Source organism: Motacilla alba, chromosome 21 (assembly GCF_015832195.1).
Source record: "Motacilla alba alba isolate MOTALB_02 chromosome 21, Motacilla_alba_V1.0_pri, whole genome shotgun sequence".
Classification (NCBI taxonomy): domain Eukaryota; kingdom Metazoa; phylum Chordata; class Aves; order Passeriformes; family Motacillidae; genus Motacilla; species Motacilla alba.
This window is the reverse complement of record NC_052036.1, coordinates 7,089,009-7,112,865: the sequence shown is the minus strand read 5'-3', so window position 1 is coordinate 7,112,865 and position 23,857 is coordinate 7,089,009. Positions and strand designations below refer to the sequence as shown.

The following is a 23,857-nucleotide window of genomic DNA, read 5'->3' as shown; positions in this document are numbered from 1 at the left end:
TCCCCTTTCTTCCCCCCCTCAAAACTTCGTATTGGGCCTGTCAATCACTTTAATAGCTGTTTACAACCTATCATCAAGTCTTGCATAACATCCACATGACTTCACTGAGATGCCTCGACACCCAAAAGCTGCCCCTGGGCTCTATTTCAGGAGTGATGGAGCCCACGGCACCAACTGGCGGCATCCCCCGCCAGCACGCCCGGGGTCCTGGGATGGGGAAAATCAAAGCCAAAGACATGCCCGAAGCAAAACTATTTTGTAGTTAACACAAGACAGCCCCACGCTGCTCCCCGGTTCAGGTTTTGGGGGTGAGGGTTGGTTTGGTGGGCTCACACCCCTCCCCAGCACCGCAGGGAGATGTTGCAGCAGTTTGGAGCGATCGGGAGCTGAAGGCATGCAGCATCCCACCCTGCATGGCAGCGGGTGCTCCCGGGGGGCTGCGGCTGCAGCGCGGCCTCTGCCCCCGCACTCCCCTCTCAGCGCTGGGACACACGCACACCAAACATGGCAAATTCTGTTTAAAATGTCGCTTTCTAGCCAAGTTCTCCACCCCGCGGCATCGCCCGTCGGCGGCGGGTTGGCGGGCGGACGGGGCAGAGGCGCAATCTGCGCTGGAACGGCTGCCAGCCCTTTTCCTTCGGCAGGCGACGGCTGGCTTGTGGGGCGGGGGGGGACACGACGGCTCTTTTTTAAGCTCTCCCGTCCTCCTCCTCTCCCTCAGATTTCATAACCCTTCAAAGCACGAAAAGGCTCCTCCGGTTCCCGGCTAATGAGCCCCGGCGGAGGAGGAGCGCGGTCCCGGCAGGAGGGAAGCTCGGCAGCAAAACCTCCCCACCGCGGGTGGGATGGGGCGGGGGGCACACGGAGGGGTCCCTGCGGGGTCCCACCATAACCCAAATTTGGCCAGTTCTCTCCCCAAAACGCCCCTTGGCACGAGGGTGCCCGGGATGGGACGTCTCTCCCTCCCCGTGCAGACGCTGCATGCAAATATTTATTTACACAGCATCAAGGGGTTATTGATTAAGCCACGGCTGACAGCTGTATTCAAACTAATTTCTCTTAATAAGGCACTTGTGGTCACCCCGGCAACAGCACCGGAGCACCCTTCTTTAAGGAAAATACTGACTGGGGTGAAAATCCCCTTGGGGGACAAGAGGGTGCTCTGAGGGGGCCTCTGGAGATGCTGGGGCTGGAGACACCAACCCCCTTCTTGGGAGATCTGCTCCATCCCCGGAGATGGAGTCCAGAGGGAGGAAACTGGGCTAGAAGTGTCTATTTTTTGTGATATATGTATAGATACAGAGGTCACCAAAAGCAGGAGGGCATCCAAGGGGGTCCTTGCTTGCCAAGGGGAAAATAAGGGATGGCAGAGCTCCTATGTCCTGCTTTGGATTGGAAAACACAATGGCTGCTTTATCAATTCCTGTAATTACAACACTAATTAAGGATGGTGTGGGATGAAGGCAGGATTTCTGTTTCCTTGCATTGACCAAGGTGACAGGTTAAACTATGCAGAGACAGACAGCAGATTTCTCAGCTCCATCTCTGCCTCAGAGAATAATCAAACCAAATTTCCCCTGGGTTTTAAAATCCTGGATGCATCAGTTTACCAAATGCTGTGCAATCCAGAGTTTGCAAAACACAACTCCCCAAAACTGGAAGGAAGCTCCTCATCCCCTCTGAAACCCAGACTCACACACTAAATCATCACAGGGTTTTTGGGGGGAATTTTACTGAACAGTGCTCCAACCAGCTGGGGTGACCCCAGGGAAACCTACCAAGAACCCCCCCCCCAAAACAAAGGACTCACACTGGGAAGTAGAGCAGGCGGTGATTTACTGGGACAACAACAACAACACTTCTGCAACAACAGAGAACACGACTGTGCCAGGCATGGGGCCGGCAAACCTGCAGCACCACTGAGCATTGCCACACCGGGGACCTCGGAGAGGTGACATCAAAGCAGACACTGGAGGGGTGCTTGAGGTTCTGGGGAACCCAGAGAGCTGACACTGAGAGCAGAGACCAGAGGGAAGCTCCTGAAGACCCAAGAGAGGTGAAACCGGAGCAGAGACCAGAAGGATAATCCTGGGGACCCCAGAGAGGCCACACTGAGAGCAGACACCAGAGGGATGCTCGTGGTCCTGGGAACCTTGGAGAGGTGACACCAGAGCAGAGACCAGAGGGGTGCTTATGGTCCCCAGCACTGGTTTCCCTCCTGTATCACCCCCAGACACACAGACACGAGAGAGAAGCCTGCTGGGACAGGCAAGGCTGCTACATGCCAAGGGAGGGAGCAAAAGGCAGTGGGTTCCGGACGGGCTCCACGGGCATCGCAGCCACTCTGGAGACAGTGGCACGCAACTCCCTCGTAGGCACTTGATCCTTCAATCCCGGGCACCCTGACTCTGCCCGTGAAGCTCCAAAGGCACACGTTGGCTGCAACGGATCTCACAAACTCCTGCTGGGATTGCAAAGAGCCTGAAGGAGCCCAGCACTGTGTGGATGGGATGGGATTTGGTCCCAGCCTCCAATTGGCCTGGCTTGTTTGTGCGTGGCTGGGCTCGATCTTCCTGGCTGTGACAGCAGGGCTGCTCTTCACGTGGTCCTTCCCAGCCCAGATTCCTTTTTATCCTTTTTAGATGAGCATGTTGTCAGACCTTTGCCTTCTCTGAAAGCCATGTGAGATGGCAGGAGCCAGGCAGGAGCCTCAAGAAAGCGGGGATTTGGGGTTGAGGGGCTGCAGTGGGGGCTTGGCAGTGATTCAGAGCTGGGAACAGGCATCTAAGCAAGGACAAGGAAAGTGGAGCAGGCCACAAGATCTGCCCTGGAAACTGGGCTTGGACCAGAAGAAACCAGAATCAGAGGGAACTGCTGTAGCTGGAAGTGCTGATCTAGTTGAAAATAAAAAGCATCTACTGCAGGCTACGGTAGATTCCCTCCCAGGGCAAAATCCTGACTGCTGAATGCAGGATTTTGCCCAGGCTGCTCTATTTGCAGGGTTTGCTCTAATAAACACACACATCCCCGCAGCAGAGGAGTTGAGCTCCTTGGAGGCATTTCCTTAAGGATGGATCCCTGCTCCTGTGCCCTCAGTAATCTGCCCAAGCCTCCCTCCTCCTCTTACACACTGCCTGGGTTGTAGCACAGCAGGTTGAACTCCAGGTTCTCATCCCAGTGACGGAGCAGCACAAAGAGCTGCTGGGCTGCAGCTTTCACCGTGGCCAGGCTGGATCCCTCCGGGAAGTCCTGCCCACACAGCCACAGGCTGGCTTTGGCAGCCACCAGCTCCCACTCGATGAAGTAGGAAGCTGAGCTGTGCTCCAGCCAGGCCAGGGCCACAGCCGTGGCCCACAGCATCCCCTCAGGCTCCGTCTGCTGCTGCAGCTCCACGTCACAGAGCAAAGCCTGGAGCTCGGAGCCGTCGGTGTCCCAGCCCCGGCCGCTGTCGGCGGGGGAGGAGAAGCTGCGGATGGTGATAGCCGGGGGGCACAGCTCCTTCTCGGCTTTCAGGGCTCTGGAGACGCTCTCGGCCGCGCTGCCCGACAGGTGCCGAAGGCGGCCGGTGTTCTCCAGCACTGCTCCCCCAGCCAGGTCTCCAGTGGTGGGGCCCTTCCCCTGCCCACTGGGGACCAGCAGCTGCTGGGAGCAATTCAGGGGTTTGTGCTCTGATGAGGAACTGTTCTTCTTGGTGCCGTAGGAGCCGGAGGGGCTGAGGGACAGGCGGTGGCAGGCGAAGGGTGATGTCCACTTCAGCTTCTCCATGGGGATGTTGACGGCGTCGCAGAAGGCTGAATTCAGAAGGAAGGCTCCACAGGCCAGCTGCTGGGCCACCTGCAAGGGATGGCGGGCACAAAGGGAAGCTCTGGCACCAACCACTTGTAGGTAGCTCAGGAAAAAGGATGAAACAGCTCTCCATCTCTGAGCAGGTCACTGGACGTGATTGTTAGAGACAGCAGGAGGAAGATTTGGGAGGATCCTCCTCTGCTCCCTTGCAGTGACCACACAACCCCAACAAGACCCAGGGAGGAGCTGCTCACCAGGGGAAGGTAGTCCATGCTCTCACTGTCACCCTCAGAGCTGGCTTTGCTCCCTCTGCTTGGAGATTTACTCATGAAGCCTTTGGCAGCTCGAACCAGCAGCATGGTTTTATTGAGGGTCAGCCTGTGAAAGGATGAAAAGGTGTCTGTGACCTCTGTGCTCATCCTGACACCCACCCTCCCCTCCAAAACCATCCCTGCTCCCCTGACACTGGCACCACGCTTGGCCCCAGTTCCAGCTGCTATCCTTGGGGGCCCCTCCTCTCCCCCTGGCTTGTGTTCACATCAGACCCACACGAGTGAAAGGCACCTGCTAAGGTCAGAGAAAGGTCGAGCTGGATCATACCTGGCAGCAAAGAGCCTCTCAATGGATTTTTGGGCTTGTGCAGAGGAAGCAGACAGGCTGTGGAGAGGCCCTGAGGAGAAACACAGTGCTGGGATTAAAAGTTGCTACAGGGGAGCAAAAGGGAGCAGAGTCAAGGTCCTGGGACATGGGCTTGTTTGGCTGCTGAATCTTCGGCAACACTCCTCCTCTCCCCTTGCCTCATTTTTCCTATATGGATAGTAAAATTCCTACACCTCTTAAAAATGAACCTGGAGGAGATTAATACCAAAAGCCACATCAAGTTCCATCCTTTGCATCTCAGAATGAGTCAGGCCCTGTGCTCACAAGCCTAGTTAAGGTCATACATTTTTATAAAATTCCCCAAAACTCAGCAGAAGGCCAAACCATGGACTCAGTGGAGTCGCACCAAGTGCCAGCAGCTCATTCCCTACCTTCAGGGACACGGCAGCGCTCCCAGGCAGATGAGGACTGGGTGCTGGAGGGTGAGGGGCTGCTCTCCTCAGCATCTGCAATCAAGGAACCACATCAGCAACAGCACCCAGCCAAAACCAGCACCTTCCCTCCCATGGCACGATGGGGTTAATGAGCCTCTCTGGGGCTCTGTTAATTCAGCTCCGGCTCTGACAGTGCCAGACAAGGTCCGATCCAACTCGTCTTCATTAGTGGAGGATTTGGTGACAAGTGAATGTCTCACATCCCCCCTGCCTCTAATTACACTCGTTTCATCCTTCGTGTTACCCGCGGTACGGCTGCCAATTAACTCCGAGCGCTGTCAGCAGCACCAGCTGCCATTTCGGGGCTTTGGGGGACACTGAAGCTTCCTCGCCATTGAAGGAGATGAGCCCCAGCCTGACATGTGTCTGGTGAGCACCGTATGCAAAGGGGAAGACAGAATTTAAAAAGACCAGAGAAGGTGTGCCAAACCACTGAGATCTCTAACACCAGGAAGGAGATAAAACCCCAGGCAATCTTACTCATGCTGTTAAATCCATAGTCTCCATTCTGGCCACATGCTGACTGAGCATGTCCAGGGGAGCAGCCACGATGCCTTCTGTTTCCTGAACTCTTCTGTTTCCTCTGGTTGCCTTGCTTGGATGTTGCCCCTTGGCACAAGAGAAGAGAATGGCCAGTGTTAGAGAGGGACTGGCACACGCAGGGTGGCAATGAAACCACAGAATGAGCTTGGTCAGGAACTGGAGTGACAGGACAAGGAGGAATGGCTTCAAACTGGATGAGAGTAGGCTTAGATGGGCTATTGGAAAGAAATTCTTTGATAAGAGGGTGGTGAGGCCCTGGCACAGGTTGCCAGAGAAGCTGTGGCTGCTCCCTCCCTGGAAGTGTCCAGGATGGACAGAGCTTGGGGCAGCCTGGGGTAGTGGAGATGGTGGCATGGGGTGGAATAGGATGAGCTTTAAGGTCTCTTCCAACCCAAAACATTATGTGATTCTCTGGTCACCTCTGGGTATCCAGACCTCAGAGGAGACCTTTTCCCTGGCCATGGGAAGAGGTTTGTGTCACCAAGAGCTTGGCCACGGCCTTGGGTATGGATCTGGTGCCAAATTGTGCTGTGGCTTCATAGGGATGGCCCTGAGAGAAGTTTCCCAGTGACACCTTTCCTGCCAGGACAAGGTTCCTCCCCCTGTGCCAGCCCCACATTACCTGTGTGGGTGTACTGGACCAGGGTGGGCAGGTAGGAGCCAGTGCTCAGGTCTATGGGCACGAAGGCTGTGTACTTGCTGATGATGTTACAGGCCTTGCTGGTGTGGACAGCGTTGAGCTGGAACCGCCGCCCAGACCCTGCCACGGGAGGGACAGCGGGGTCAGAGTCCACAGGCCCCAAGGGCTCCCCCACCCCTCACGCCCAGCTCCCAGACCCACCTCCATCCCTGGGGATCCATGCCCAGCAGGGGCCATAGCCCTTTATCTCTCTCAACTCTGCCAACTGCTACTCCTGCTCTTATTTTACAAGCCCAGATGCACTTCATGGAAGACAGGGTTGACACGGCCCAGGGACCCGTGTGGCCCACGGCAGTGATGTGTGGCTGCCGCTGGAGTTGGATGCCACTTCCTAGCTCCAAGTGACCAATTCCTTAAAAATAACCATGTTACCTCATGCATGAAGCAGAGGAATCACAGAATCATGGAACACACTGAGTCACAAGGGACCCTCAAGTCCAACCCCTGCTTCTGAGGAGTGGGAAAGAACATGAGCTCAGGAATGATCGTGTGCAGCAAGGCTGCAGAAGCAGAAGAGCACAAGGCAGCTGAAGGGGGCTGTTATTTGGGAGTTGTGTGAGACATTCCCTAATATTTCACCACCAGCAGCTTTTGTTTTCCCTCCAGAGGCTGCTGAGACTGCTGGAAAGCCCGCCTGAGGCTGGGCAGGGTCTGCCTGCAGCCAGCTGTGCATTACCATGCTCGATTTCACACTCCCTCTCGGCGAGCTGCTCCAAGTCCCGGATGAGTGACTTGGCTGCCAGGTGGTGGAAGGTCTCACTCCACAGGTCTGTGTCACCATCCTCCTGGCTCTCCCGCTCCCAGAACAGAGGGTGGATATCAAACGTGACTTCCCACTGCACAGGCTCAGTGTTCCTCAACCCCTTCACCACTGCCTTGCAGAGGGTCCTGGGCGAGCGCGGGGAGCCGCAGGCAGCGCCGATATCCAGGTCCTGGGGCTCCCAGTCGGAGGAGGTCTCTGTCTCAAAAGTGAGGGATGGATGTTGGGCAGGCTCTGCAGAGAGGGGAGATGTGGCTCATTAATCACCTCCCTGGGAGCTGAATTCCCCACTGGCACCACAAAACTGTAATTAATCCTTCTCAATTTTCACACGGTGGCATGGGGCGCTGTGCAATGGCACCAGACCCCGGCATGGACAGGTGAGGCTGGCCATGCCTCCCCCTCTCCCACTTACCCAGATCCCCGGGGCTCCGGCTGTCCGATGAGGAGTGCAGGCTCCTGATGGCATCGAGTGTTTCCAAGCCCCTTGCCGGGGCTTCCTGCAGCCCGTCCGGCAGTGCCGGGGGGGTGGCGTCGTGGCAGAAGGACACACAGCTGTGCTGGAGCAGGGTGGGGCGCCGGGCGCCTGTGCCACGGATCCTGGTGGCAGAGCCCTGCGGGATGGCCGGGAGGGGCTGTGAGCAGAGCAGAAGTTAGAGCTGGATCCCGCTGCAGCCAATGGCACAGACCTGCTCTGTGTCCTCTGATCCTGTCTACTCCCTGCTCAGATCTGCTCTGTCCCCTCTGATCCCATCTGCTCCAAGAATGGACCTGCCCTGTCCCCTCTGATCCCATCTGCTCCAAGAATGGACCTGCTCTGTCCCCTCTGATCCCATCTGCTCCATGCATGGACCTGCCCTGTCCCCTCTGATCCCATCTGCTCCAAGAATGGACCTGCTCTGTCCCCTCTGATCCCATCTGCTCCAAGAATGGACCTGCCCTGTCCCCTCTGATCCCGTCTGCTCCATGCATGGACCTGCCCTGTCCCCTCTGATCCCATCTGCTCCCTGCCCGAGCCCTGCAAGGGATACAATCACACAGGTCAGGTCCTTCCCTCTGCCCATCCCTGGCTGGGATCTGTGCCCAGACAAAGCCCTCCACCAGACCTTGGGGTGTCCCCAAGGGACTCTGGCCCCAGGGGCTCCTTCCCCAGACATACAGAAAGTGAAATATGAGTTTCATCCCTCCAGACATTTTAATGACTTCACTTGGGAACCAAAGAAAAGAAGAGAGACAGAAAGATCAAGGACCAGTTGCTTAGTAACGAAAGGAAAGAGGTGCAGGGGATGGGAGAAAGGAATTTTTATCTTTTTTTATTTTTTTTTTTAATGCGACTGTTTCTCCACTTTCAGGAGACATGAATCCCTCACTCCAGCACCTCTGGTGCCACATTCCACAGAGATGCTCCCCTCTGCAAGGTCTGGGTTTTATCCCTGTCCCCAGGGCTATGGGAAGATCCATCTAAAATAGACAGACTCTATATTCCTAGGACATCACCAGCAAGGAACAGAGGTGGTAGAATGTGGTGCATGGAAGGATACTATCTCTGAGTGACAGACATATATGACCTCCACCACCACCACCTAAATTTTGTTGTTCTATGACATCACCAGCAAAACTGGGAGCCAGGTGGCTCCAGGCATGATTTACCAAGCTAATATTGACACATCCTGCCAGACCCTTTCTGTTCCAAGCCTGCTCCTTCTCCTGCCCGAGCTCTCCTCCCTGCCAGAGGAAGCCAGCTGGGAATGGAGCTGGGGGTTTAAGCTGCCCGTGGCTGGTGCTGACCTTTCCTTCCCAGCATGGCAAGCGTGGAGATGAGCTGAGGGCTCGGCTTCACACCCCTGAAAATGTCAAGCCCTGGCAGCAGGACTGGGAGCTGGGAGAGCTGCTGGGAGCCCTGGCAGCAGGAGGGATAACAAAACCAGGCTGCATTTAATTAAGAGCAGGCTGCATGCTGTTAACCATTTACTGCCCCCCAGAAGGGAGTCAGTTCCACCCCTGCCCACACACCAAGGGCAGGAGGATGCTCTGGGGACCTTCCCAATATAGGGAATGTTGCCAGAACCCTTAAAACCTGCTTGTTCTTGGTCACTGATGCTGTTCACCACCCTCACTGCTATGGCCTGAGGGCAGAGGTCTCATCCCTCCCTCTGGAGCCCTGGCCCTGCTTTCCCCTTTGCCCCCTGATCTCCCCTCCCAGCCCTCACCCAGTGATCTCTAACCCACAGCAGAGGGGAAATGAAAGTCCCCGACATCCCCGCTCAGAGTTTCCATGGGAACACAAGTGCTGCTAGTCCTCCCAGCCCTGCAGATGCTGATTGCAGAGCAGAGCATCCCAGCGATGCCAAGGATGAGAGAAAGCTATCCTTACCCTTCCCAAAGATCAGCTGAAAAATCTGTCCAAATTCCACCTGCTGCAGGTAGGGGACAAATCCCTGTTCAGCAGATGTATCATCACACAGGTTCACATCTCAATGCTGTGTAAGGCAATGGATCCAGCTGGGAATCTGCTTTGGCACTGAATTCCTTTTACCTGCCAGGCACAGAAGTGCCACAGCCATGAGCAGGTCTGAATCCTAAATTGTAGAGAGGTAAGAAGGACCAGAGGACCAGCAAGGTGAACAGGCTGCTGATAGGAAGGGGAGCAGGGAAAAAGCAGGCTCCCATGGGGAGGGACTGCTCTGGGATATCAGGATGGCACTCTGCTCCCTGCTTGGCTCGTTTCCCCAGTGTTGTGATGTGCTGCAGAGCTGTATCTATTATCCATACCTACATCAATATTTTAGGGCTAGTGTGAGTCAGGCCCTTTCCTTCAGGCTCTTATCCACCTGATACTTTCCTCCTTCTCCTTTCTGGCTTTCACCTGCAGGCAAAGCCTCTCGGGGGATCACCTACCTGGAAATCCACCTGCCAGGGCTCAGGGCTGAGCTGCTGCAGGTCCTGCAGGTGGGTTTTCCGCAGGGGGTTTTTCACCAGGGCTGTGCCAGGATCACTGGCTGTGGGCACCTTCCTGCGAGGCTCGTGCTCGGAGATCTGGGTGGTGCTGTACGCCCGTCTCCTGGACGGAGCCTTCGTGTCCATTCCTGAATGGTGGGAGAGAGGATCAGCTCCACTCCACAGCGGGATCAGCCAGCAGCACCCCTTGGCTCGCAGTGCGAGGCAGGGAGCCCTCGCCAAGGTCCTGCCAAAGCTCAGGGGGCCACACTCAGCCCTGCAAAGTTTTAAGCAAAACAACGAAACCACAGAAGGAAATAGAAACACAAAATTCCTGGGGATGTCAAGAGAGCAGGTTGGGAAGGTTTTGTCTGAGGAGTTTTCAGCCAAAAAAAGCCTGACTGCATTTCTCCAAACCTCCCTGGAGAAGACAAAGGGTTTACTAATGAAATTTAATTAGTGCAGACACGCTCCTGTCAGAGCAAGACTTAAATTTGCCTTGGAAAGACACGATTTCTCATTGCTTTTGACAAGTTTGAGGGGATGCACAGTACAGATCCTCTTGGAATAAAAGGGAATAACATCCCATGAGTAACAGAGGTTTCCCCAGCTCCAGGGTGCAACCAGCTGCTTTATGCCACATGCTGCTGAAACAAACACCCAGCCAGGCTGTGGTGGGGAGGAGTGACACCCTGGGGAGAGGGCTTTGGATCCATTCTCCCCCTCTCCTGACTGGGAAGCTGCTTTGCAGGTACAGGGATGGTCTAGCAGAGTTACCCATTCGCTCACTCCACTCCTCCTCACATCACTTGGGAAGCTTGTAAATAATTTTGTGGCCAAAGCTAAAGCTGCTTTGAAAATCTCCAGGGAACCCAGCTCACCAGGGCTTCCCTTGATTTCCTGACAGGTTTGGATAAAACATCCAAACCAAATAGACTTGCTCAAGCCTCAGGAGATCTGTCATCTCTCCTGCAAACTCCTCCAGCTCTTTGCAGCTGAAGACGTGTAAATCAGGGAAAAAAATTGGGGAATTGGGGGAGCAGTGACAGGAGCTTGATTAGAGAGACACGGGCATCGCCCCCCCCCGGCATGTACAGAGGAAAATCTGACCCGTGTCCGTGTCCGACTCTCCCCCAGGATCTCTGCCCACGCCCAGGTGGTCGGGGGAGCGCTCGGCGGGGCAGGACCCCTCCGAGTCTCTGGAGTGGTTCCAGCTCTCCAAGCCTGCTCCCTCCTCCTGGGAGTGAAAGAAAACAGAGCTGCCCGACTCCTGGGAATGCATCGTGCTGTACTGCCGCCTCTTGTCCTGCGGGGAAGCACAGAGAGGGAACCGGTCCCATCACCGTGTCTGTCCACCAGCTCCCAGCTGAGACAGGCTGCACCTGCATCCTTACTGCTGCCCCACAAAGTCCCACCCATCACCTCCCTTAAGGACACAGCTGGGAAGCAGGAGACACCCCCTGACCATGCACAGAGCCAAGACTCTCGTGTACACCCCACCAGCCCCCGCTCCCGGGACACACTCACAGATCTGGGGTTGGAGAGGTACGGGGAGGTGTCGCAGATGACACCATAGCTGACCAGGCGGTCACCAGGGAACAGGCAGCTGCTGCTGACAGGGGACACCAACACCTCAGTGCTCTGAGGAAAGACCCACTCCACGGACACATCGCTCAGGGCCGGCGCCATTGCCTTCTTCAGTGACCTGATCATCTGCAAAGGGAATGGGGAGAGGTTCAACACCAGCTAGACATGGTGGGAGCCATGGTGCACGTGCTGTGTGCCACAGGGAAGGGGAACATGTCCTCAAACAATCCCATCAACTGATTCCTACCCTCTCCTGACAGTCTGCTTCCTGTTAGTCTACTCTGACATCCATCCCAGCACCCCCATCTCCTTGGCACAGTTATACTTGATAGAGCTGGGTTAACGGTTGGCCTTTTCCAACCTAAATGACTCCATGATTCCACGATTTTTTACCGTGAGCAGACCGTGATGGAGCACAGGGCTGATCTCAAGCATGCTGCCAGGCCAGAGCAAGGAGGGAGCAATTGGCCTGAGGGATCTTTCTCTGATGTGAGGCAGCATCCCTTGCTCCCCCTCCAGCACCCAGGAAATGCTGTCAGCCTTCACTGGTCAGAGCCCTAGCCCTGTCCCGAGCCCAGCACACACACACTGATATTTTTGGAACAGCTCATTGCTGGCACAAGCCACTGCCAGAGATCAGCAATGCTCTGCCAGTTACACATGTGGCAAAGACCAATATTCGTGAATACCTCATGGACAAATCTCCCACGGAGCCATCTAAACGAGCTTCCCTGCATGCCAAGGGATCTGAACACCAGATTTAGAGACAGAACGGCTCAAATATTCCCTATTGTTCCCTGCTTTTTCACAGGCTTGGGAAGACACACCAGGCTGTGTTTTATAAGGCCATTAACTGACACCTCAGACTGCTGAAGGCACCGAGCTGCACAGCCTGCAAAGCTCTTATTAATAGCTCTTATTAAACACCTCTCTCTTCACTGTCTTTGCTTTTAATTTACATCAGAAATGGTGATGCCATTCTGTTTTAGAGAGGTTTTTGTGTGCTCCAGGCTCCTGCAGAGGGTGGAGTTGCCGAACTCCTCCTTGAGAGATCAAGAAGGTAGGAGCTGGCTTTTTGGAAATATTTAGGAGCTAAAGACCCAATTCTCTCTGGGCTTAGTCAAGCAGCAGGTGACAGGCTGGGCTCTGCATTCACCAGGGGACAGAGCCATCACTATGCCAGATTTCAAGCACACGGTTTTACTCTTCATGGGGAGAGAGGGAATGGAGAGGCTTTAAAGTCGGCTTAATAAGCAAAGCCATCACAGCGCATTCCTCTCGCTCCAACCCCGAGTCCTTCTCGCCTGAGCAACGCCAGGGCTGAGCCCGACTTCAAAACTAATTGGCTGCTTTGATGCCGGTCCCACCGCCCTCGCCGTATCTGAGGCAGAGCTGCCTTTGAAGGCAGAGCTGCAGCATCGCGGCTATCGCGGCCCCCAGCCCCAGGCGGAGGCAAACACTCCCTCCGCTCCCTCCGACGGCGGCCGGACACGGATTTGCTCTCTCATCCCTTCCCGCTCGCCCACCTGCTGGAGGGAGTTGGGAAGGCAGAGCCAGAATGGGGAATGAACCCGCTGGGAGCCGTGGCCTCCCCCTCGCTGAACCAGAGCATCCTTACAGCCCCACGTGGTGGCCCCCGGGGAGTGGGGGCTGTACCTTGGGCTGCAGCCTCTCGCCCTCCTCCAGGAACTCGGAGACGCCCCTGGACACGGCAGCCAGACCCCGGACCAGCCTCCTGCAGGCGTTTGGCCCGACGCCGAAGCTGTAGCACCTGCAAAGGGACCGGGAGAATCAGGATCCAAAGGAAAAGCCACCCACCTGCCCCACACAGCTCACACACTCCCTCAGACAGAAACTCCCTCTGACTTTTTGCCACTGCTGTGTCCAGCAGAATAAACCAGCCCCTCTTTTAGGTACGTGGCAGGAAGGTTGAGAACCTCCCAGTGCATAAAGGGGCTCCAAGAGAGCTGGAGAAGCACTTTGGACATGGTCATGCAGTGACAGAACAAAGGGGAATGGCTTTAAGCCAAAAAAGGGCAGGGTTAGACTGGATATTGGGAAGAAATTCTTCCCTGTGAGGATGGCCCTGGCACAGGGTGCCCAGAGAAGCCGTGAACTGCCCCTGGATCCCTGGAAGTGTCCGAGGCCAGGCTGGAGGGGGTTTGGAGCACTCTAGGCTATGGAAGGGGTCCCTGCCCATGGCAGGAAGGTGAAATGAGATGGGCTTTAAGGTCACTTGCAGTCCAAACCATTCTGGAGTTCTACAAACTGCCAGCCCCTTCCTCTCAGCAGACCCCAAACCCCTTCCTCAAAGACCAGCCTTCAGCAGTGGCACTCAGGGGTTCCCAGCAGGATCTCAAGCCTTCTCATCCTCTGCAAACACAAACAAGCTGCTTTGCTCTCAGTTCAGCTCTTTTCCCTGCTGGCTGTGGTCAATAGCACTAATGATCCAGTAATTATCTCTGCTTGCAATGAAAATAAACATTTTCTCAAGGAAGGATGATCAAGCCAGGTGAGGCTGCTCCCCCCCACTTCCAGGTCTGTGAGTCAGGATTTGGTTTGGGCTGAAGGCTGGAAGTCGAGCTGGAGCCCAAGCAGGTAGGGCAGTGCTAGGTGGGGATGGATGTACCAGGAAGCCAGGGAATGGGAACGGGTGGGATTTGGCATTCAGGCAGGGCAGTGGACTGCTGAGAAAGAAAGCACCTTCAGCAGCAAATGGCATTTGCACAAGGGGCTTTTCTCTTGGAGGGTTTTAATCCTCAGCTGCCTGCAAATCCTAGGCCAGTCTCACACCCCTCCTAAATAAGGCTCTGATCTTCTTTTAAGATGGGCCATGCCCAGCACTCTCCCTTCCAGGGTCACCCGAGACCACGCTCCCGCTCTGATTGCATTTAACCTTCCCTTCCAGCTCTGCAAGAGCGAGGGGTGGAGGGGTGGGATGCCCTCTACACTAGGAAACAATCAGACCTCTGTGCAGTTACAAACCCACAGAGCAGCTTCCCTGATAACGCCAAAGTCTGAGAGATGGAAGAGGAATCAGGATTTCTTACATTTTTCTCATGTTTTGTGCCCCTTAAAGAGGCAGAGGAGAAACCAGAGCAGCCTGTGATCAGGGCTGGGAAGCCAGGCTGGGAGCTTGTGCACAATTAGCTGCTTTTTACATTGCTGCCTTTCAGCATATTCAATTCTGCACAGCCCCATCCTGGAAGCAGCTGGGGCCAGCCCCAGATGTGCTTTAAAAAAAATTTAAAAAAAGCAAGGAAGATTGTTGGCGTGTCAATCTCTCCTAGCAGGAAGCATCAGCCGAGAGCTGTGAAGTTGTCAGCTCAATTATCCTGCTTTTGATTGTTTAAAAAGCATCTGAACTTCTGGGATTCGTTCCAAACCCTTTGAGGTTCTCCCATGGCTCATAGCAGCAATCTCTCCTGCCTCTGTCTCTGAAGTGGGGACGTCTGTGAGATGGAGCTGTGCTCAAGGGGAGGCACATGCCAGCCTGTGCCAGGTTTCTGGCCCTGCAGGGGTGAGTCTGTACCTGGTGGAGCAGGAGTGGTCCCGCAGCAGCTCCAGAACCTTCCCAGTGTTGCTGATGGCCCCGGCCGTCAGCAGAAAGAGCAGCCGGGGGTGGCCCCTGTGCATGGGCTGGCGGATGAGCCACTGCAGGGGGGACAGGAGGTTGATGCTGCCCATATCAGCCTGGATCCTCCTGATGCTCTGGCAGGCAACGAGCAGGCTCTCCTGCCCAAAGGAACAGTGGAATCATCAGCACCAGCACCCTCTGAGCACCAAGGAGAGCCATAGTAGAGGCTGAGGGATTTGAGGCTGCTCATCCTGGTGAAGGCAAGGTTTTGGAGAGACCTTAAAGCCCCTTCCAGTGCATAAAGGGGCTCCAAGAGAGCTGGAGAAGGACTTTGGACAAGGGTCTGGAGTGACAGGACAAGGGGGAATAGCTTTAAGCTGAAGAAGGGCAGGGTTAGATTTGGTACTATAAGGAAATTATTTACTATAAGGTTGGTGAGGCCCTGGCACAGGGTGCCCAGAGAAGCTGTGGCTGCCCCTGGATCCCTGGAAGTGTCCAAGGCCAGGTTGGATGGAGCTGGGAGCACCCAGGTATAGTGGAAGGTGTCCCTGCCCATGGCATGCAAGATCCCTCCCCACACAAACCAGTCTGTGACTCTGTGAACTGTGGGTTCACCCACCTCACAATAGGCCTGGCTGACAGGAAAGAGGGTCTTGAAGGTGGATCCAAACCCAATGATATTGAAGAGACACGCTGGCATCAGGCTCTTGAGAATGACCAACAGGGCATCCTGAGGGGTGGAAAGCAAACAGACAGGAGGACACCTGGATCCTCCCTGGCTGCCCCAACTTCACCAGTAAAAGCTCTGCCCAGAGCCATGCCATCTTATTCCCTCTTTCACCTGACAGCAAACCAACTGGTTTTTTCCCATGCCTCCATATGACCCAGCTTGTTTCAAAGTCCCTTGATGATATTTGGGACCTGAAGCAGAGAGGAAAATGGGGAGTCTTAGGAAAAAAAAAGATAACAAAGAACTGAACAATTTTTTCTGTTTGTTTTTAAGGGATTCAATTTGTGCTGGCAACACAGTGCTGCAGCACAGAGCTGGTGGGTGAGAAGCAGAGTGTGAAATTGAGAAGTGTGACACGCAATGCATCTCAATGCCTAAACTTGCAGAAAATAAACAAACAGCTTAAAGTTACACAAAAGGAAAAGCCTCCCCCATCCCCAATTCTCTTGTATTCATAGCTGGCTTCAATTAAAATAATTGGGAGACAACAGATTTAAGCTATTTTCTTTACCAGAGGTGGTTATCTAACATGCCTATTCCTGGACTTTACATAAGGCAAGAGCAACTTGAATTGCCACAATGATATTGTGGACAAGTCCAGGACAGAGCTTGTGATCACAGCAACTGGGCAAGAGCTGCTTAAGGAGCTCTTGAACTTGTAGGAGCAATTATGTGGCAGGAGAGGAGGCCCATTTAAAGCAAAGTGTTTATTTAAAGCAAAATGTAAAGCAAAATGTTCAGGAGCAGCTCAGTTCTATTTAAATGCTGATCAAGGCAGACTCCTGCCAGTCTGCCGAGGGCAGCAGAAAACCTCTAGCCAGCCCCTGGAGGAGCTGCCAAGGTCAAATGAGCAAGAATAGCCTCCTTGAGTTGTCCTACCAGTGACAAAGACCAAGTGACCACAGAGGGACACAGTGAACTCCCTGCCTGGGTCCAGCAGAGATCCCAAAAGCTCCTCCTTACAGGCTCACAAAGTCTGTAAGACTCAGCAAAAACAGAGCTGGAGCACTGAAAATCAGAGGAATAATGTACAAGAACAGGGCTGCCCTTTAACAGGCTTGGGAGTACTTGAATCCAAGCTGTTATCTCAAACCTACGAGGATATATTTATACCACTGCTCCCAGATGGCTCCCAGGATGCTGGCTCTTCCAGATCTCAGTGCTGACATCCCATCTTGGAACTCATTACAAGGGAAAAAATACAAATTTCCAAATATTTCTCTTAAAGCACTTCCCAAAATGGGCAACCGATGCCTGCTTGCTGTTTCAGCAAGCAGAAAGATTTATTGCTTCTTATGGTAAATATTGATCTTGATCCTGTTGCACTCCATAGCTATATGGCAACTCAATAAGGAGGGATGTTTGCTTCTAGAAAAGTCAATTCCCAGTTATTAGTGCAGTTTTGCCAGAGAGCACCATCACAGCCTGGCTCTTCTCCCTGGCTGCATCAGGGTGGGAAAGGAACTTGCTGCAGGAAATTTAAATCCCTGAATTTCCCACTCCAGCTGCTTTGGACAGGTGCCCTCCTGCTCTGCACAGGCCCTTCCACCCCATCCCTGAGTGCATCCTGAGCCTGCACAGCTCCAAGACCTGTCACGCCATGCATCCAGCCAGCTGAGGATGATGCAGAAGGTTCCACCAACCTAAAATCCACCCAAACCCTCTCAGAACAGCTCCTGCTGTGAGGTCCCTGGCGTCTGCGAGTGACAAACAAGGACAGGTCCCTCAAAAGAGGGACAGTGGGTTGATATCTCCCTTGAGGTATCTCCTCCAGAATCTCCCTCAGAATATTTTTTCCTGAAGGGGAACAGCCTTTTTCCTGTTTCTACAGCCCTCCTGAGATGGGGTTTCCATTTCAGGACCAATCAGAGAAGGGCTCTGATCCTGCAGGTCCCCATCCAGCCTCCACAGAGGCTGCAGAGACTGTGGTGCCCAAACCCAGCCATACTGGGAGTTGGAATGAAAAAAATCTACCCTGGGAAAAGATTCTCAGACTCCTAAAGATGCTGGGGGAAGGGGGCACAAGGCAGAGATATCCTGTTCCCCTTGGGAACAGCCTCCCTATCCCAGGGGATGTGCTGCAGCCATCTGCACGTTCTCCAGCATCCCAATCCTTGTGCTGAAGGTGTCTGTCCTTCCTCTGCAGTTCCCATGGAAACTGGAGACAAATGGGAAGAGAGATGCACTAGAAGATGGACAAGTTCAGGAGTGGGTCTGTGGGAACCTCACAAGGTTCAGCAGACCAAGTGCAGGGTCCTGCACCAGGGCTGGCTCTGGGTAAGAGCCACATCTGACAGGGGAACCTCAGACCCACAAAATATCCTGACAATGCTAGTTTTTATTCAGAGCCCTCGACACAACTCCCATAACTATCCACCAAGCTGCTGGTGGTCATTTGTGTTTGGAAAAGGGATGTCTCATATTTAAATAATTTCTGTAGGTTCACAGAGATGCCCATCAGCAAAATCTCTCCTAATTCATGGTCAGCACCTTGCTCCCCTTGGAGCTCCCTGGAGATTTCCTCCTAGGCAGCCATCACCCAAAGCCCTTCTGGAGACAGGGAGAACTGGAAAAAGGATGCACAAAACATGCCAGCAAGAGAGGGAAAGAAAATAATTTTGCATTTTATGTGCTGATAGGAAGAAGCAGTAGAGAACAGGGGAGAGTAACCTTTGTTGCAGGTATCGAACAAGCGCCACGGCTGAGATATATATACAGCCTACAATTACTCCCCACGCCCTGATAATGAACACTTATGCTCTCAGCACCCCCACTGCTCTCTCTCATTCATCCCTGTTGACAGGCAGGTGCTTCCCCTCCTGCAGGTACCTTGACACGGCTGATGTTCACACCACTCATGCTCCTACTGCGGTCTACCAGGAAGATGAACTCTCCCTGGGCTTTCCGGAGGCCTGGCTGCACAGTCCTCAAGTCAGGGCAGAAGTTGAGCATGATGACAGGGTGGTGGGGGATGTCCTTGTTCAGTCTCTTCCTGATGATTTCCATCTGAAAGAAAGCAGGAGACAGCTCCAGAGGTTGATTTTGAGAGGTTGATTTCTCCACCCCATTTCAATTTGAGGGGAATCAGAGCAGGGCTCAAAATGCAAGTGCGTGGCCTTTTGTGGGGCAGAATCTGCTTGTTCAGAGGTGATAACACCAGGGTGGGCCAATATCCGGGTGTCCTGTTCTGTCCATACCCACAGTATTCACCATCCCTGCAAGTGTCCAAGGCCAGGCTGGACAGGCTTGGAGCAAGCTGGGATAGTGAAAGGTGTCCCTGCCCACGGGAGGGGTGGGGCAAGATAAGCTTTAAGATCCTCTCCAACAAACCATTCTGGGATTATATGGAGAAACTGCTCACTCAGACAAAAGCCTGGAGAAGAAATCAAAAGACCTCGCCCTACCCAGCACCTTGCAAATCTGATTCTCCAAACATTTCATTACATCCTTCCCAAAAACCTGGTTCATTAGCACAGCTTAGCATCCCACCGAGGCACACCAGAGGTTTTCTCCATGGTCACTCACTAATGAAGTGTGAGATGCAGCCCTTGATCTGCTGCATTCAGCACTCCAATTCATTCCTGCCACCTCTGGTTTGCTGCTTTTTCTGCCCATTTCTTTTATCACTTTTCTTTGTAGAGATTGAAAGGCTTTGGAAAGCTGAACCGTTTGCTCCGGCCATGGCTCGATAGGAACCTGCATGATCTCTGCACTGCACACAGCTCCAATGGCTCTCTGCATTTTCTCTCCTTCTATTTCAAGTATTCATTACAAATGGGATAAAATAAAACTGGTAAAAACCTCTTGTGATGGGTTTATAATGTGCTGTTACGTGTGTATCAAACAATGATGGGTTCATGGCCTCAGCTGCTTTGGAGGGAGCTCCAGGACCCCACATCAGCCCAGCCATGGCCTTTCATCCCTGGGTCTGAGTGTGGAAAAAACTCCTCAACAGCAGCTCGATCCTCAGGGACTTTGTTTGCCTCTTTTCTCCTTTTTCTGACTGCTTTTCCCGTTGGTTTCACAGGGAGTAAATCAAACCCCAGATAACTGGGCTTTTTTTCTCCAGCCATGAGTCACATTCCTCAGTCCATGAGCTGACGACCAGCCTTTGTTTTCTAAAACTCACCAGCTCCCTGTGGCTCAACACACACACAAGCTCTGCTTTCAGCTCCTCTGCCTGAGCGCAGCTTCTCTGACCCAGTGAAAAGACAGGTCCCACTCAGAGGAATAAGCCAAGCTCCCACTCATCCTCCTGCCTTTCCCTTCTATGCTATGGGGCATAAATTAATCAGCTGCTGAGAAATCAAAGGACTTTTTCCATTTCCATTTCCCTCCAGCCATATAACATTATTTTCTTTAACAACTTTTCCAGTTTATTGCATTCCAGACTAGAGTGTTCCTTGCTGCCTCTGTACAAATACGGAATCGTGGCCCTGGACCTATCCACAGAACTCCCTGGAATGCTCTTGGGTATCCATGACATAAATTTCCTGTGTGATCAGGATGAGCCCATACTTTGGGATTTCTCATTGACTGGAGGGAATTTCAGAGGCAAATCTTCAGTAAACAGCTTCAGTGGAGCTGCTACAGGTCAGCCAGAAAAGAAAACATCTCCTCACCTCCCTTCCATTCCCCTCCACCCATTATCCAGTTACAGTAAACTAATCAGATTTTGTTGAGTAAAGTTGATTCCAGTGTGCATCTATCCCCACCAACCTGCAGCTGAGAGCATCCAAGCCTTTTGCATAACAAACGGAGGGAGGAGAATCACTTATCATTTACTGCTGAAATTTCTGGGCTAATTTAATTTAAGCCAAGAAATGGCCAGTGTCCTGCTCTGAGCAGCAGCAATTCCAGCCCATCATCTACCCCAGGTATTCCAAGCATTTTCTCTGCTCCCTGTAGTTGTTTCCCAGTCCTCCTGGGGCACAGGTGGCTATCCTGCAGGGAAATGTCTCCAGAATGATCCCCCCTTAGATAATTTGACATGCTAAATGTGCAGAAATAATTAGGGAGCCATCCGAGGCGTAGCGTGGGAGTTTCATCTCGTTCCACCTGCCACACGCTGAACACAATTAGAGGAGACGCCTGCGGAGCCCCAGCCCTGCCAGAGAGAGCGGAGGGCAAAGGGAAGGGAGGAGAGGAGGGTTGACAAGTCTCTGGTGAAAGGAGAAATCTTAGCAGCATGGGAGGCACCCCTGCAGCAGGTCAGGGATGTCTGCCAAGAAGGACCCAGGATCGGACACGTGGAAAAGGAATTTAGGGGGAAATGAGCACAGGAGAGCCCTGGCTGTGTAAAACAGGAGCTGACACTGTCAGCCCCAGCTGGGGCCACACAAGCACAACCTGTCCCTTAGGGGAAGACGCCCACCCTGGAAATCCAGAGGGCTCTGAGCTGTCTGCTCCTCTCCGCTGATCCCAGACACACCAAAGAGTTGGGCTGTCACTCATTCCTTCAGAACTGCTGGAAGACGAGGCACAAATCTCAGCACAGATATTTTTCTCTTTGCTGCTCAGCAGAACAAAGAGAAGTCTCTCCTACCTTGTCTTCAGTTCAGCTCATTATTCCCAGGAAGATCACTTCTTTCTGTCTGACAGCTACCCAGAAACAGTAAACATTTACCGAGCAATTAAAAGAATATTTTATTCTATGTCATTGTAATAATTATAATACCCTTAATGCTATCACAATGCACCTCTCTAATTATGCTATGCTAGACTAGCACTAATTATACACACAATAACCATCTCAGAGCTCCTTCCCCTCTCAGTTTATCAGCAGCACTGCTGAATTTTCCCCTCTTCCTCCACACAAGCCCCTCTCTGAGGAAGGATGCAGCAAGTCTCATTGGGACAGCGTAATATCTGATGCTGGAAGCAGGGAATCATCTTCCAGCTCAGCTCCAGTCCATGGAAAGCCTCAGCTAACACCTGCAGCTTGTGTTTCTCACCTTTTTCTTGGCACTGGGGTCTTTCTTAGTGCCTTTAATGAAATCATTCTTCCCCTTCAGGTGTCGTTCGTACTCTGCAGGAGTCATGTCACCCTCTTCCATTAAGACGTGGGGCATGTGGGGCTCTGTAAATGCAGAGAATTGTGTGAAGAACAGCTGTGGTTACACTTTGGGCCTGGCAGAGATGCAGGCACCCTTGGTTGGGAAAATAGCAGTATCTGCGAGCTTGGAGAGCTCAGAAAACCCTGAGGGGGTTTTCAGGGGGGGCCAGGATTACCTTCTGGGAAGCCTAATGCTGACAATATTTGCAAAACCAGCACTAATCCAGCTGTCTCCAGACTACAGATGAGGATCCCAGGAAGGGGCAAGACCAGCAGAGGGGAAGCAGAGTCCACCTACCACTTGGATGGATCAGGATCTCCACGGGTCTGTCGAAGGTGTGTTTGTTGGCCAGCGTGATCACGATGCTCTTGGCAGAGCGAGCCGAGGGGTCGGCGTCTGCTCGGATCTCGTGTGTGGGGCTCTCAACTCCTGCCGGGGAAACCGAGGTGCCAGTAGGGATTGAGGATGGGGGGACACCAGGGAGAAGGGATGATAAGGCAGTAGAGGACGGGAACCCATGTTAGCATCAATCCTGTACTGGTAAATCCACCCCAGCACAGTTAAATTGCCAACACAAATTTACATTGAGGAGGAGGAGTGTGGACATTGCCTTGGGGAGGTGATAAATCAGCCTTGTGCAGCAGGACAGCCCCAGTATTCCTACCTGCCAGCAAACATGGCCCCCGGATCTCCAGGTGGAAGCTGAATTCATACTCAAAGGGGTTGGTGGGTTCACTGTCCAGCAGCTGAGTCAGGCAGAACCTGCTCCCTTGCTCCGGGCTCCCCAGTCTGCAGGGGTGCTTGTCCCTGATGGTGAGATGAATCCAAATAAACCCTGTTAAGATGTTCTATCCCCCCAGGAACTGCAGGTCTGCCAGAGGTAAAGCCTGCAGCCACTCTCCAGCCTCCTGCAGCTCCTGCTCATTCAGCCCTGCATTCCCCAGGATCAATCCCAGACAGAGCCCACCCCCTGGTTTTCCGTACGTTTTGAGCTGGTGGCTGGAAAAGCTGCTGGCATTCTCCAGGCTGGGCTGGGGGACCCTGGGGACACACACAGCTGGCAGAAGGACCCTCACCACCCCGCTGGGCAGTGTCTGCAGCTCAGAAGAGGTGCTGATGAAGATGGAGACACTTTCCAGGGGAGGAATCATGCCCAGGTTGGCCACAAAAACAATCCTCTCCAGGTCCTCATCCATCATAAGCCTTCCTGCACAGAGATTGGACCATGCCAGGCATTGCAACCATGGAAAATGCTCCTTTCCAGGCCTCCCACATCCCCCAGCCCTGGATCAAATACCCAATGTCGTCACCACTGCACACATCAGCTTTCTCTAAAGAGCCCCAGCTTCTGCATCACTCCTTTGGCTTCCCAGAAGGAGCAGTGCTTTCCAAGATGGATAAGACTGACACTTTTGGCATGAGCACCACAACCCCTCAGCCTCCCAAAAGGAGCCCCCTTGGTGCTGCAGCATACACCAGCCAGCCACCAGCCACTCCCTGTCACCTCCCCACTCCCCTTCTCCTCCTTTTCTCCCTAAAACACCCTCAACCCCCTCACCACTTCCATCACCAGCTCTTCCAGGGGGGAGGCTGCAGCTGTTGAAGTAGGTGTCATCCATCTTGGCTTTGTCTTTGATCTGCACTGTCATGGTGCGCCGGGACACGGCCGCCTCGAAGCCCACGACAGTTGTGCCCTCATCCATGGGGTACACAAAGAGACCTGCCAGTCAGGAAGGGTGTCAGCAACACCCACCTCTTCCCTGGACCCACCAGCCAGGTCCCTCTTGGCACATCCCAAGTGAGAAAAAAATTCAACTTGTGGGATTTTTCACACCTAAAAAGTTGTAGACTTGGACACAATACATTTGGTTGTGCTTCCCACCACCATCTAAAGGTTGAAAGCATGCACAGAAACCCAGCACTGCCATATCCTGACTTTAAAGTTCCCATTCCAAGCTTCACCCCTTAAAACTTGCCTTCCAAAGCCTGGGGGTCTGGGTTGTGGTAGGTGAGCAGGGCTGTCATCCCAAAGGCATAGCCACTGACGCAGGATGTCACCTCGGATGCAATGAGGGGCAGGCGGGAGA

At 53.4% G+C, this 23,857-nt stretch overlaps 1 protein-coding gene across 1 annotated transcript; it reads right to left on the bottom strand.

Moving 5' to 3' along the window:
* Positions 1–1,839: 1,839 nt before the first annotated feature.
* VWA5B1 (von Willebrand factor A domain containing 5B1) lies at positions 1,840–23,484 on the bottom strand. The gene is made up of 20 exons (XM_038159598.1): positions 23,329–23,484; positions 22,755–22,977; positions 22,435–22,577; positions 22,068–22,199; positions 21,669–21,793; positions 18,544–18,720; positions 15,604–15,714; positions 14,940–15,142; positions 13,064–13,178; positions 11,348–11,533; positions 10,931–11,126; positions 9,782–9,969; positions 7,299–7,518; positions 6,800–7,117; positions 6,046–6,183; positions 5,361–5,489; positions 4,818–4,892; positions 4,387–4,456; positions 4,041–4,164; positions 1,840–3,834 (listed from the first exon to the last, which is right to left on the bottom strand). Exons 1-20 carry the CDS (start codon positions 23,471–23,473, stop codon positions 3,124–3,126), a joined length of 3,729 nt encoding a protein of 1,242 aa, XP_038015526.1. The 5' UTR covers positions 23,474–23,484; the 3' UTR covers positions 1,840–3,123.
* Positions 23,485–23,857: the final 373 nt, after the last annotated feature.

What these genes read in the sequence shown, in the direction of transcription:
- VWA5B1 (XM_038159598.1), bottom strand. Translation starts at nt 23,473, where the DNA reads ATGGATGAGGGCACAACTGTCGTGGGCTTCGAGGCGGCCGTGTCCCGG. An exon ending in TGAACATCAGCCGTGTCAAG is followed by an intron (nt 15,715 to 18,543) that starts GTACCTGCAGGA and finishes TCCACCCCTCAG; the next exon opens with GATGCCCTGTTGGTCATTCT. An exon ending in GCGCTGCCGTGTCCCTGAAG is followed by an intron (nt 4,457 to 4,817) that starts GTAGGGAATGAG and finishes GTTTCTCCTCAG; the next exon opens with GGCCTCTCCACAGCCTGTCT.